At 34.8% G+C, this 12,824-nt stretch overlaps 1 protein-coding gene across 3 annotated transcripts in view; it reads right to left on the reverse strand.

Annotated features, from left to right (window-relative positions):
* The window catches only part of ROCK2 (Rho associated coiled-coil containing protein kinase 2), a 103,957-nt gene that overhangs the window by 17,531 nt on the left and 73,602 nt on the right, over positions 1-12,824 (reverse strand). For 2 of the 3 annotated variants that reach the window (XM_063150838.1, XM_063150837.1), the window contains 17 exons: positions 12,481-12,529; positions 11,622-11,757; positions 11,402-11,493; positions 10,906-11,152; positions 10,469-10,575; positions 9,662-9,821; positions 8,846-9,006; positions 8,265-8,449; positions 7,045-7,114; positions 5,616-5,719; positions 5,313-5,499; positions 4,883-4,976; positions 4,673-4,767; positions 3,819-3,998; positions 3,432-3,600; positions 2,872-3,048; positions 408-478 (listed from right to left, as the gene is read on the reverse strand). In XM_063150838.1, the coding sequence (XP_063006908.1) occupies positions 408-478; positions 2,872-3,048; positions 3,432-3,600; positions 3,819-3,998; positions 4,673-4,767; positions 4,883-4,976; positions 5,313-5,499; positions 5,616-5,719; positions 7,045-7,114; positions 8,265-8,449; positions 8,846-9,006; positions 9,662-9,821; positions 10,469-10,575; positions 10,906-11,152; positions 11,402-11,493; positions 11,622-11,757; positions 12,481-12,529 (2,284 nt within the window). The remainder of the gene's footprint in view (positions 1-407; positions 479-2,871; positions 3,049-3,431; positions 3,601-3,818; positions 3,999-4,672; positions 4,768-4,882; positions 4,977-5,312; positions 5,500-5,615; positions 5,720-7,044; positions 7,115-8,264; positions 8,450-8,845; positions 9,007-9,661; positions 9,822-10,468; positions 10,576-10,905; positions 11,153-11,401; positions 11,494-11,621; positions 11,758-12,480; positions 12,530-12,824) is intronic. The other variant, XM_063150839.1, reaches the window with a different exon arrangement.

The raw sequence follows: 12,824 nt of genomic DNA on the forward strand, positions 1-12,824 counted from the left end.
GACGAAGACTCATCATAGAGGTTACTGAGAAGCAGTAAACAAATGAAGGCTGCACAAAGAGGAGGAGTAGGTTTTAGTCTTTAACTCCTAAATAAAGAAATTGTCAAGAGCATCTGTTTCCAGACTCTGCCTAAATCCAGCTGTGTAATACTGATGGGAATGCTCATGGCATGTAAAAGCATCTGAAGATCATGAAGGACTGCTCTCACCTCTGGCTATACAAAGACGTGTCTTAAATTATTGCAATTGTCTTAAGCTGCTCCTCTCAGATGTAACTATATCAGTTAACACATTTTATACATTTAAGTAAGAAGAGAAAACATAGAAAAACTGAAGAGTTGAAAACCTACAGTAAGTTTAAAGTTGAACCTATGCATGAAACAAAATAATATATCTAGTTTTCTTACCTTTTTAACCCATCCAAATTTTTTTGTGTTATTTCTAACAGGCATTGATAGCCAGCCTTCCAATCTTGATTCTGAAAAAGAGATATGTATTAAAGAACAGACAAAAAAAATTGAGACTACTGTGCATTTTAGAAGTTATTGAACATCAATAATAAAGCAAGAGAGCAAACACGAGAAGATGAACTATTTAACAGTTTAGATCTTGCCAAGTTTATCATGGTAAATGCTCAGGAATACTTTAAATAATGAACCACTGAATACAGCCAATAACCAGCAACGCAATCACAAAGTAGTAGGAGGAAGAAGGGAAAAAAACTTGCAATTATAGCACACACATTCCCTTTAGTAATTTTTTCATGTCTCAAAAGCCTTATGTCTATTGACCATTACCTTTTACAACAGCACCTAAAGATATTAGTACAGACCACACAACATTCAATCCAAGACCAAAAAAAGGCAAATTACCACCACAAATAATCTATATACCCCATATGGGGGAAATGTCAGTTTAGTATTCTAATTCATACTTTTTGGTCTCTAAATTTTTCTTTTCTCTAATTCTGCCTGTATATCCTAGGCCTTCTGATCCAAAAGAAGTAATTTTTGGCTAACTTTTGGGCCTTGCCTGAATTCAACTGCCCTTTCACACACTTGCAGTATTTTATATTACACTGGCACATTTGTCAGGTTTGATTTATCCACAGTATTGAGAGCTCAGCTGTTGTTTGACACACACATTTCAGCAGTCACCAAAAGCTCAACAGGATCACACTTTCCCAGTGCTTAGTAATACACAGGATCACATACCCTTCCACCCTATTTTCGTAGCTGCACGTACCACAAGTGTTTCTTCTCCCTATGCTTTATTAAGGGAAACTACTTAATTGCAGTAATGTTTTTCTAATGAGTTTCCTACCCTAGCAGATAACCTCTACTACTGCTGAGGAACCTCCAAGTCAAAAACAGTGAAGTGTTAAGCATTAACAAAGACAAAACCATGGAACCAGCAGAAACATACTCAAAAATTACAAAAACTAGTTTTCTTCTTATCAGAGGGCATTTGCATGTTCCTGCCCATGTTTAACACCGTGTAACAAATAATTACTAGATATTCATAGAATTCTTTTTGTGTTAGAGAGACTTAAAGCAAGATACACAGATACACACTGTCTTCAATGTTTATTGCCCTACAAGCAATGCTGTTGAAGACCTATTTTAATAAACATATCAAGTACATGAAACAGTTCTGTAACATTTGCTTTGCCTCATACCTGCCACCTTATATTGTTCCTTTCAACTACACTTCATAGAAAGTGTAATGAGCATAAGGCTGATACAAAAAATAGTCTACCCCATATCCAGGAAGCAGAAGTAGAGCAAAAAAAAAATCCATATTTCTCGTATTTCCTCAAATACGATTTTCTTATTTTTCTCTGTAACTTGGAATACAGATTAAATTAGACAAAATGGACAGCTTCTCATTATAGTTCTTCAATTCTGGTATCCATTCAATACTAACAGATCAGAAAAAGGGCAGAATATTCCAAACTTCTCAAAATACATGCTAATAAACACTAGGACACTATCCTACCTCAAGTATTTTGTAATTATGTCAGCAAAAAATCTCAGCTAAGATTTTTACTTTAGAACAAAGCAAATCCATGCACATACCACAACAGCAGCTAACAAGGAAAAAATACATATGTATGAAAGTTTTCTTTCATTAGAAGCTTCAAAGCAAAAACCAGAGAATGAGGAAAATAGAGGAAATAGAGGAAATTCTTTACTGTAGTTTGATGAAGTAATGTCAAAATACCAAAAGAGGTCCTACCACCTTGAGTGGAAAGGTATTCACACTTTAAAGGAATCTCATGTGAAATAGAGAAATTTGAATGCAATAAAAAACCCACCTCTAACATTAACACTAAACAAAAGCTTTGTTAAAAGGGTGTATGTATAGTCACATAAAATGAATATAGAATTAATAAAACAGAGCCTTATCACTCATAATATACTTTTAAGACAAAAAAATGTAATATTCAGGACAATGAATTTCTACAAGAAAATTATATATGTTTAGATGCGAGCCGTTAGATATTTCCACACTTCACTTAAACACAAAGATTTGACCTTTTGGTGTTCAGTACCTTAGGGCCATACAGAGAGCTGCAGATACTGTGTAGAGCTATCTTGAAAACAAGCCATAAGGCTAATTTATTCAATGACTCAATAAAAATGGTTGGTTTGTAACTGTCAGCAAGCATTTGCAAACATTTAGAGAAAACAGGCCAGTTATTTGTTCATGCAAACTTTCTCATGTCTTTGATGGCAATGTTTACTGCTACTGCAGCATGTTATCTGCCAGATTTGGTTTATGAGTCTTTCATTATGTATTAATAGTGTTAGTTCTGAATCAAAAAATAACACAATAAGAACAAAACCAAACAGTTCTCAGGGGTGTCACCTGTGCTATCAACTTCTGTAGGGCTGTGGGAACAAGACAAAGGCTCTTCCTCTGAGTCAGAATCGGAATCAAGAAGCATGCGAGAACTGGAAGGCTTAGTGGCAATACTGACAGAGGTAGAAGAGTGCTGATAGGTAAAGGACATGGATTCCATAGTGTGGGATTGAGTGATATGGACTAAACATAAAGCACAAAGGAGGAAAAGTAGAAAAGAAGTCAAAATAGAATCTCTAAAGAGAGTATTAGTTTTACATTTCATCACATACACACAATAATTGCAAAGTAACCACCAAAATAAAGTGAAAAAAAATTTAGTTCTAATGGAGAACAACAGAATTTTTAAAAAATTTCTTTAAATAAACATAAGGTGAAGTATTACAACAGACAGATTTAGTTAGCAGGTGAGCAAGTGATCACTGTCAAAGGATTGGTAAGATAGTAGAAATAGATGAAGATGAGAAGCACAGAATCTTCAGACCATCAATTTAATACTCCGGCATCTATGGAAAAACACTGGTATGAACCTAGTTAATGCAGAAATATTAACAAAATTAACATACCAGGGAATCCATCATCTGCCTCAGCCTCTCCAGGCCCACTGCCTATGCTACTGTTGTCCAGCCCAATGTGCAGTGACTGCAGCTGGGAGCGAAGCTGTTCAATGTCACTGTCTTTGCTGTCCAGAGTCATCTGCAGCTCAATCCGTATCTGACTCTCTTCTGCTATTTGCTGCAGGGATAAATTGCAAGATTTCCTATTATCACAATATTTGGCTACTCAGAGAAAATTATGCAGAATTTCTAGCCAATCTCAATATACATTCTGTGTATTTCTTCTGGTTGGGGAAATTCAAAAATAGAGACTGGATATGCTACCTTAAAGTCTGTATAAATAGTAAGACTTTACAGAAAAATACTCAAATGTTTATATTTACAAAAGGATCTTACTGCCTGCATTTCATTTATTTCTTTCTGATACTTGATCATCATCTGGGTTAACTTTTCTCGTTCAGACTTCAGTTCCATATGCAGCTTCCTATTTTCCTTTTCCTTCCGCCGTACATCAGTGTCAGCTCCACGTTTGACTGGACCCTTGCGATTCATGATTTCAGCCAATTTATTCACAGCCTTCCCATGGGAAAGAAAAAAGTGACAAAAACCACACTAATAAATACATAGAGTTAAGTTGTGAAGAATTAAGTCCTCTCTCCATCTATAACCAAGCACTTCTAACTATAAATTAAGATCTCTACAATCCAATATTACAAGCTTGCTTTAATTCAATGTATTACACAAAATATAAAAGAAGGTAAGATGCCCTTTTTACTTGAAGCAAGCATTAGCTGTGTGAGCACTTTCACTCATTTAAAGAATCCCTTCCATTTTCACTACATAGACTCAAAATATGTCTTTGTATTAAAATGCCACTTGTTCTAAAAAACAATTTAGATTAAAATCAGAAATATAAAATTATATATAAATATATATCTGATTAAAATCAGATATATAAATCAAGATTGAAACCAGTAACATATCAAATCATTTGAAGGAAATGAAGGCTTCTGCTGGTCGATTACATCTGGATTAGAAGTTTCTCTATTATGAATCATAAGGATTCAGTTTTACTACACTGAAAGTCTACTTAGAAGAAGGGGGAAAAAACCCCAACATATTTTCTTTCAGAGCAAAAACAAATAAAGCAATACTGGTATATATCAACAGTTTATAAAGCAAAGTATTCTATTAAAAATTATTTGATTCATGAACATTGTGTCTACATGCATTTGAATATATTTGCTTACCTGGGTTTTTAATGTTCTTTCATTCAACAACTGTTTCTCAAATTGTGCTTTAATATTTCCTACATTTGCTTCTTCTTCTTTAAGCTTTGTAATTTCTGTAGCAAGATAATTAAAAGAAAATCTATGAAAACTCATGACAAATGCATGTAGTACTATTAAAGAACAAACCTAGTTTCAATTTAAATCCCATTTGTTTCAGAGATTACGTACGTTCTTGTGCCTCCTTCAGTTTATTGTTTAGTTCTTCTTTCTCATTAGCAAGGTTAGCCACATCACTAGTTAGTGTCCTATTTGCTTCCTCCAACTAAAAAAAAACAAAAGACATGTAAACATGTAACAAATCTCATTTGGCAAACAAAGCAGCATTACAAGACAGAAGAAAATGCTGCAGAGTGAGACCAGGATAAGGAAAAGAGGCCTTGCTGTAAGAGGGGTAGGGGCACAAAAGAAAGAATGGTCAGAGAAATGCATGGAAGAAACACAGTAAGAGATTCTTGAATTTCAATCATAAGAAAGAAATATTTTCCAAAGATTAGATATACTTGTATATCTCTAAATCTGCCAAAGAGCAATGGATAACTCAAACTGCAAATAAAGCTCATGTACAATGTCTACCAAAATTACAGATCATGTAACTCACTGAAGCTATGGTGGCATCTTTCTCAGTAAGTTCCTGTTTATGCCTCGCCATCATCTCTTTAATCTCCAGCTCTTTCATAATCTTCTCTTTTTCCAAATCAGAGTACTGTTCTTCAGCAATGGAACGGGCAAGTTGTTCTGAATCTGCTTTTGTCAAAGTAATCTCTAGCTGAGCAGCCAAGGAATCTCTGCAAATTATTGATATTTACTTTTAACTTTAAAATGGGTAGGTTAGGAAGGAAAGAAAACAACAAAAAGCCATCCTGATCTTTTATGTATTAGCAGTCCAACCAGCAAAACCTACCTCTCATCCTGTAACTCTTGTATCTTCTGCTGCATTTCTTTACAAATTTTGGTCTTTTCCTCACATTCTTCTTTAAGTTCTCGAACTTGTGTCTTATAAAGAGTCTAGAATTTAAAGTTGGAAAGAAAATGATGTGATTTCTATACTCTTGAAGGTCCACAAAATTTATACAAGTTGACATGGTATGCAGTTCCTTCATCACACTAATTAGAGTGTAATTGTGCAATGCCATCTTGAAACTTGTCTAAGTATCATCATCATTCACAAATGTGCTTTGGTTATTTTACTTTGTTGTTTTTCCTTTTTTAATTTATATATTTGTGAATGGGTAGATGCATGATTTACATTTTCTTTGTTTGCATACATACTTCTAAAGATACTCTAAATGTGAAAATCATTATTTTGTACAAAATCAGAAATATAAGAAGCAGAGAAAATAATTAATTTATTTTTCTCTGCTATTTTAAATCTTTATCTCATGTAATTAGGCATGTGGAGTTTAGATTCTAATCATACAAATCCATAAAACCAATATGACAGTTAAAGAACAAAAAGAAATACAGGAATAAGGGAAAACCAATTAGAAAATAATTTGAAATTCAAAAATTTCACAGAATCAATATAAATTTAGAACTCTGAAGAAAATGAAAGAAACATTATATTGCTCTGTCCATTCAAATGACTGACTACAGGTCAAGTAACAGATGACCCTAAGTGTACTTACTGCAGGGATTTCAACACAGATTGTCTCTCTGGCCCATCTACAGCAGTCAACTGACCTCAATTCTCCCTTCCTTTCCTTTAACATGTGTAACATTTTAATCTATAAAACTTTAGGTAGGCTCCTCCTCACTCACCTAAATCCACAAGGAAATCTTAATTTTCCATTAATATTGAAAGAAGCCTTTTGGCATCTCATGCAGTGACTGTCTGTGCACTGTTAATAAAAATTGACCTCCACATGCCAGTGACGATGTTTTAAGTCTGCTACCTATTTATTCTGGTGCACCTTGCCACAATAAATGAAAAACTCCCAACAGATCACTACCAAGTTTGGTCGTAATGCAAAATTTCCTTCTGAGCTGTAGATGCACATGTATTGTCACATCACATGAGAATACAACTCTTCTCCACCATACAGCATGGAAAAAGCTTAAAACATGCACAAGATTATTCACATTGTGGAAAAATGAGCTGCTTCACTCCTCCCTCTGAACTCCCCTACAAAGCTGCGACATTTCTCAACATAAGCTCTTTTGTGCTGCTCACTGATCAAGATCAAGGCAGCAGACAACACTGGAGACAGGCACAAGAAAAACAAGTAGCTTTGGGTTAGAGATGTGAAATGTCTGATAGCTGAGGGGGAAGAAGAAAAGCTAACATACTCAGTAAACAGATTAATATTTAAAAAAAGCAGCATAAAACATACTGAGAAATATTGCTCAGCTTCGAGCTGGTCTTGAAGCTCTTTCATTTGTCCATCTGCATCTTGACGTTCCCTAGAAAGGAAGAACATGCTTTAGAGATATGAAGATATTCCAAAGCAGCAAACAGAAAAGACAGCAATCACACTCTTGATATCTTCAGCAATTTTTTGATCTAAGTATCATCAGCTATTAAACCTGAAGCTTCCTCTGGGTACCAGCTCTCTTTTTCACTTGTACAGCTGAGAATACTGCACTAATAACAAGTCAGTTTAATGCTAACACACTAACTACAACAGTGTCACAAAGTTTAACTGGTAAGAGACACTGATGAAGTAAACAGCCATCAACAGAATCTTATTTCCATGTAAAATGTCACTGATCTGACTGGTTGTTTTAGGTCTCTTGTTTGCTAGAGCACAGTGTGTGAACGTCTGTATTCCTTGACAGGCATATTTTCTTGAATTCATCTGTTATTTAAATAAGTCAGTTCCATAACAACAGAAATGTAGCAGAAAATACTTCTGCCAGTGTTCCACATTATGGCCACCTTCTACATGACTAACTGCATCTTGCTGACAGAAAGGCAAAGCACAGGGAGATAAAACATGCAACGCCATAAAGGAGGTAGGATTGAGATTCATCTGATACACATGGTAATCTGGTTTTTTCATTCACAAGAAAGTTTTTTATGTAAAAAAAAAATTCTTTCCTTACTTCCTATCAGGTGCCAATGCTACTTGTAAAACCTTGAACAACTCCTGATTGAAGGTCCAACAGATGTGTTATCTATAGTACTAGATATTTCCAATGGTTATGCTTCATAGCTCTGTAGCAGTATTCATTTCCAACTCTGATAAGCTCTCCTAGACTAATAATTCCAGTAACTTCCCTCTTCACCGAAGTCCTACATCATTAAAAAAAGTACCTAGACCTTCAGTTAAATAATTGTTTCTCTGAAGTTTTCAGACTTATATTTAAGCTGTGTTTTCTAAGATTTTCAGGATAACAAACATCTTTTAATACAAACCTATACATCACTGAATCACTAGGGCAAGTCACATTTAGAGTCACTGTAAATCATTTTGAAGAACAATTAGGTTTTGCACCGTAGCACAGCATATTCTTTGCAGCAATTTTTAAAAATAAATTTTGCTCCTAGCTTTTGTTCCAAAAATATTTCAAATCAGTAATATGACTAAAACATATAGAGAAACTTGCATACTTGCGGAGTTCACTGTTTTGTTTTTCCAAACTTAATTTGATTTCCTGAAGGTGGTTATTCTCCTGTTTTAACTGCTTCTCTGACATCCTCAAGGTGTTGACCTGCTGTGTTTGCATCTTGAGGTCATTTTGAGTGAGACAGCGCTTCTGTGTTTCTTGCTCTATTTTTAATGTCAAGTTTTTTACCTGAAAAAGAAGCAGAAACCTGTGAATTTTACAGATCTACACAGGAAAACAACATTTAAACAGTCTCTAATTGACTTCCTTTACATCTCTTGGTAAATCAAAGCTGCTTCCTGAATAAAAGCATTAGCACACATTAAATTACCTAGTTTTTCCATGTCAATCTCACAGCATTTACCACTATAGAGGACAAACCTTTTAACATGAATAATGCTGAAATATATCAGAAAATGACACCACATTCCATGAAGTAAACTTTTCAAAGTTTCAAAGGCAGAGAAGGAAAACTTTGTTGCCATTTTCATTCACAAATATTCCTAAATACAGCTATAACAGGAAAAATAACAGGACATTGAAACCAAGGTTTGGCTCAAGACTCCTTTTGCCAGTGCTCCTTACATCTTCACTCAGTATATCCTTTTGCCGAAGGAGCTCATTTATCTTCTGCTGTGACTGTTTGAGATCACAGTCCAACATGGAGCGCTGCTTCTCAGCTTCCAACAGCCGGTTTTCTACTTTCTGCTTTAAAGCTCTCTCTTCCAAAAGTTTCTTTTCCATTTCTGTGAAGTAAAAGTGATATCAGTGAAGTGTAAACAACAGATTTTGGAGGCCAAAGGGAAGAGGATGTCTACCGTGTACTAACAATAAGCTACATGTTTTTCCTTTTAAAACTGAAGAGAAAGACTACTTAGAAGTGATTAATTAATACACGCCCAGAGGATGCTTTTTCAAGCATTTCTGACAGAGCTGTTTCCTACTTTTGAGCTTGTAGATAACTTCCAGTTTATTTGCAACACCTCTGAGATTAACAAAATGGGTGGAATTTTAAAAATAAAATATTTAAATCTACTGTGCTCTGACTGTGATAATATAAAATCAAAGAGCTGAAGCTGTTTGGGAACCTGATATGCCAAGTGACTCAGCCATTATTACTGAATCATTCTTGCTTCTTTTGAAGATCTGCATGATCAAATTTTTTGTGAATGCTCTGCAATTGGAAGGACAGGATCTGTAGGTAGCTTTTTAATTAGCTGCAACAAACACAATCCATTTAATTCAAAAGTAAGAGCTATCTTCTGGATTTTTTTGGCAATTATCCCTTCCTTCAGGATATTTCAGTTGTCATGAGATGCACCAGAATATGCACAGTGACAGATTATATTATCTACTTTGTACAATTCACACCTAAGTCCAACTGTGATGTCAAATACATACCTTTCATGGCTTCAGATTTTGCTTCCTCTATAGACTCATAGATCTTATTTTTGTCTGCTAATCGTGCTTTTGTGGCTTTATGTTCAGCTTCTTCTTGTTCAAGGTTCTGCTGCATAACTTTAAATTTATATGTCATATCTATTTCCATGTTGCTCTTTTCCTGGTAAAGAAAAAATAACATTGAAATAAAACATTAAATACACCAGGTAAGTGGCAGAATTTTGAACAGTAACATGCTGCTTGGAAGGATGCTTGGAGTAGAAGAGAGGAGCTCATGCTAAGGAACTGAGAACCCATTTCCATAAATGTTTTTTTCTGAATGCCAAAGTGCTCTAAAAATGTACAATGACATCCCCAGTTGCAAACAATTACAGAATTACTGCCTTAACAACCAACATTCTGTAGTAACAAGAGCTCAAAGATTAAGTTTATTGAAGAAATTTTTCAAGCCTTTTGCTTCAGTAACAAATTTGTTTAAAAATAGTATTAGCAGTGGCTCTTTTATTTTTGGCAATAACTAGAGTTTAGGAAAACCTCACACATGAAATGAAATGTAGCTACTGTACTTTTAAAGTACACACCACAGTACATAATTAAGTACTTAAGTACTTTAGGAGTAAAATGTACCATGATTATATGGGAAATTGTCTCTTTCCCCCCAATTCTAAAATTGAAAACAAAAAAAAAAGCTGAAAACAAGGCTTGTTCTTTTGGATAGGTATAGATGCTATGACTCAAATAACAGAAGTACAATTTCAAAAATTCTGTAAGACTGTAACCCCAACGTTAATTTAGCAATGCTGTTACCTTTTCTAAATCTGTGAGCTTTTCCTGCAATTGTCTTTTCTCCATTTCCAGTTTGGCTAATGCACTCTTTCCATTTTTCACTTCTTCTTCAAGGCTAGATATTCGACCTTAAAATTACCAAAGTATTAATGAGGCTGTGGCCAGTGTGTGAAAACAAGACTGTATTTCTGTATTTTATCTATTTAGAGATAACATTTTAAAAAATATAACAGCTTCTGATTCTGACTATTAAGAATGTCTCCTTTTGGGGTGATTCTAAAGGTTTTCAATAATGTTTTATAGATGTCAGTTACACTTTTTTTTCTTAAATGCTATTCACATTATGTAACATTTTATAAAACAGCACACTTACCTAGTCACAGTCTGAAACTCAAATAACACCACCCACACCAGAAACAAGAAGCAATCTTAACTTCAGAAAAAATTTGCACAAATACCTTGTAAATCACTGATAATCTCTGATCCATGACTTCTATCTCTCCTTTCTGATTCTAGAGCTGACTGAAGATTGAGATACTCCTTCTCCAGTTTGAGTTTTGCATTCTCTAGCAGGCAGTTCTTATCTTGTAGTTCTCTATTATTAATTTCCAGCTGCTGGATTTGCTTTGTGCTTTCTGTCTGGTTCTTCCTTAACCTGGCTGCAGTATCAGACTCTGACCGCAGCAAAGAATTGGCTTCATCCAACTAAGATTGATAAAAAAATACTTCAGAAACAATTAAAATATATAGCCCACTATTTCTGCTACAGAATACTAGGTTTTATGGATTAAAGAAGTAAGGAGTATATTTTAAGATTACTTTTGAACACCAAAACCTAACAAGAAAGAAAAACTTTTAAAACCCAATTGCACATTTCAAATTCCTCCACTGTTACCAGAATCTGTACTTCAAGCAGTGATTATTTTAAAATATATGTATATAAAGCTGACATACCTGTCTTTGTAGTTGGTTGATTTTTTCATTGGATATTTGAGAGTTCTGATTCCTCTTTTTTAAATCTTCAAGTTGGTCTTTCAAACTGTTAACTGCAACAAAAACAATTCAACATTGTTAATCGCTGTCATGAAAACACTTCAATTGTAACTATAATTTATTTATTTTAAGTATTAAAAACTCACATCAAAATGGAACCTTCAAGCATGGTTCAACATACCCTCATTTTCCAAATTGCGTTTCTTATCTGCTTCATGTTCTGCTTTCCTCTGGTATTCTGTGTTCTTATGCTGAAGAAGAGCCTTCTCTCTCTCTAACTGCCTGACTGCAGACTCTACATTCTTCCTTGAAGTTATCTGGATATATTTAAAAAAACACACCACTAATTACACACACAGGAGCGATATTCTTTTACGATAAAAACCCAGCTCATGCACTCAGTTTAGTCTGTAATGGAGGAAGCCAGTCCATCTGCCTGCTGCAAATCCTACGTATCAGAACACGTGGTCAAATCCAGCCTGGGATGTCTATGGGAGCTTTGCAATTTAAATACTGTTTGATCATCTGAATTTGACAAACCTGGTAGACCTGCCTAAGCAGTCACTCTGGGAGCAGAGAAACATACATGTCAAGGTAAGGTCTTGACATGCACCTGCATGAGCCATACTTTAAGTTTTACACAGCCACATCTAAATTGGTAGAAGCAGTAAAGTGCAAAGCTGGGTAAGAAATAGGGTCCTTTTACTAACACCAAACAATCCAAAGCATGCTTTTCTTCCTCTGGAAACATTACTCTCACACCTTCAGTTTTTAAAATCGGTATTGTGTCATGCTGTCTGCCAACTTAAAAATATGGTGAAAATCTAGTTCTAGAAAGAAACGTGCAGTTCCAGTACAGAAATCATAATGAAAATATTTTAGCAGTGACAACAATTTCATGCTTGTGAACACCAAGAAATCAGCTGGTGTTATTTGCTATAAAATATACAGCTACTCAAAAGCAATTTGCTGTTATTGAAGGGAAAAACCTACACACAAATGATTAAGTTCTAATTCCAGTAAGAAATCTATGGCCTTACCTCTTCATCGAGCTCTTTTGCTATCTTCTCTAAACGAACACTTGTAGACCTAAACAAATTTGAAAAATAATTTTAAACCCTGCTGATAATACAGAAATTAGAATGTTTGGACGTGTTTCACTAATTTTATGTAAGGTGCTTTTGTCTCATTATTTTTATGCAAGATATTCTGTTTTAAGCAAAAACATGAAACCTCAAGGACTGGTGAAATCACTAAACAGTGAGATTCTTATAGGGAGCTAAAGCAAAGAAAACCTCAAGAAACCCCCAAAAAACCACCCCAGTAGTCACAGAAGTAGCAAGAATTAAGCCAGCAACTTACAGTGAGATCTGCTTGCAGGGTT

This window comes from Melospiza melodia, chromosome 3, assembly GCF_035770615.1.
Source record: "Melospiza melodia melodia isolate bMelMel2 chromosome 3, bMelMel2.pri, whole genome shotgun sequence".
In the NCBI taxonomy this organism is placed as follows: Eukaryota; Metazoa; Chordata; class Aves; order Passeriformes; family Passerellidae; genus Melospiza; species Melospiza melodia.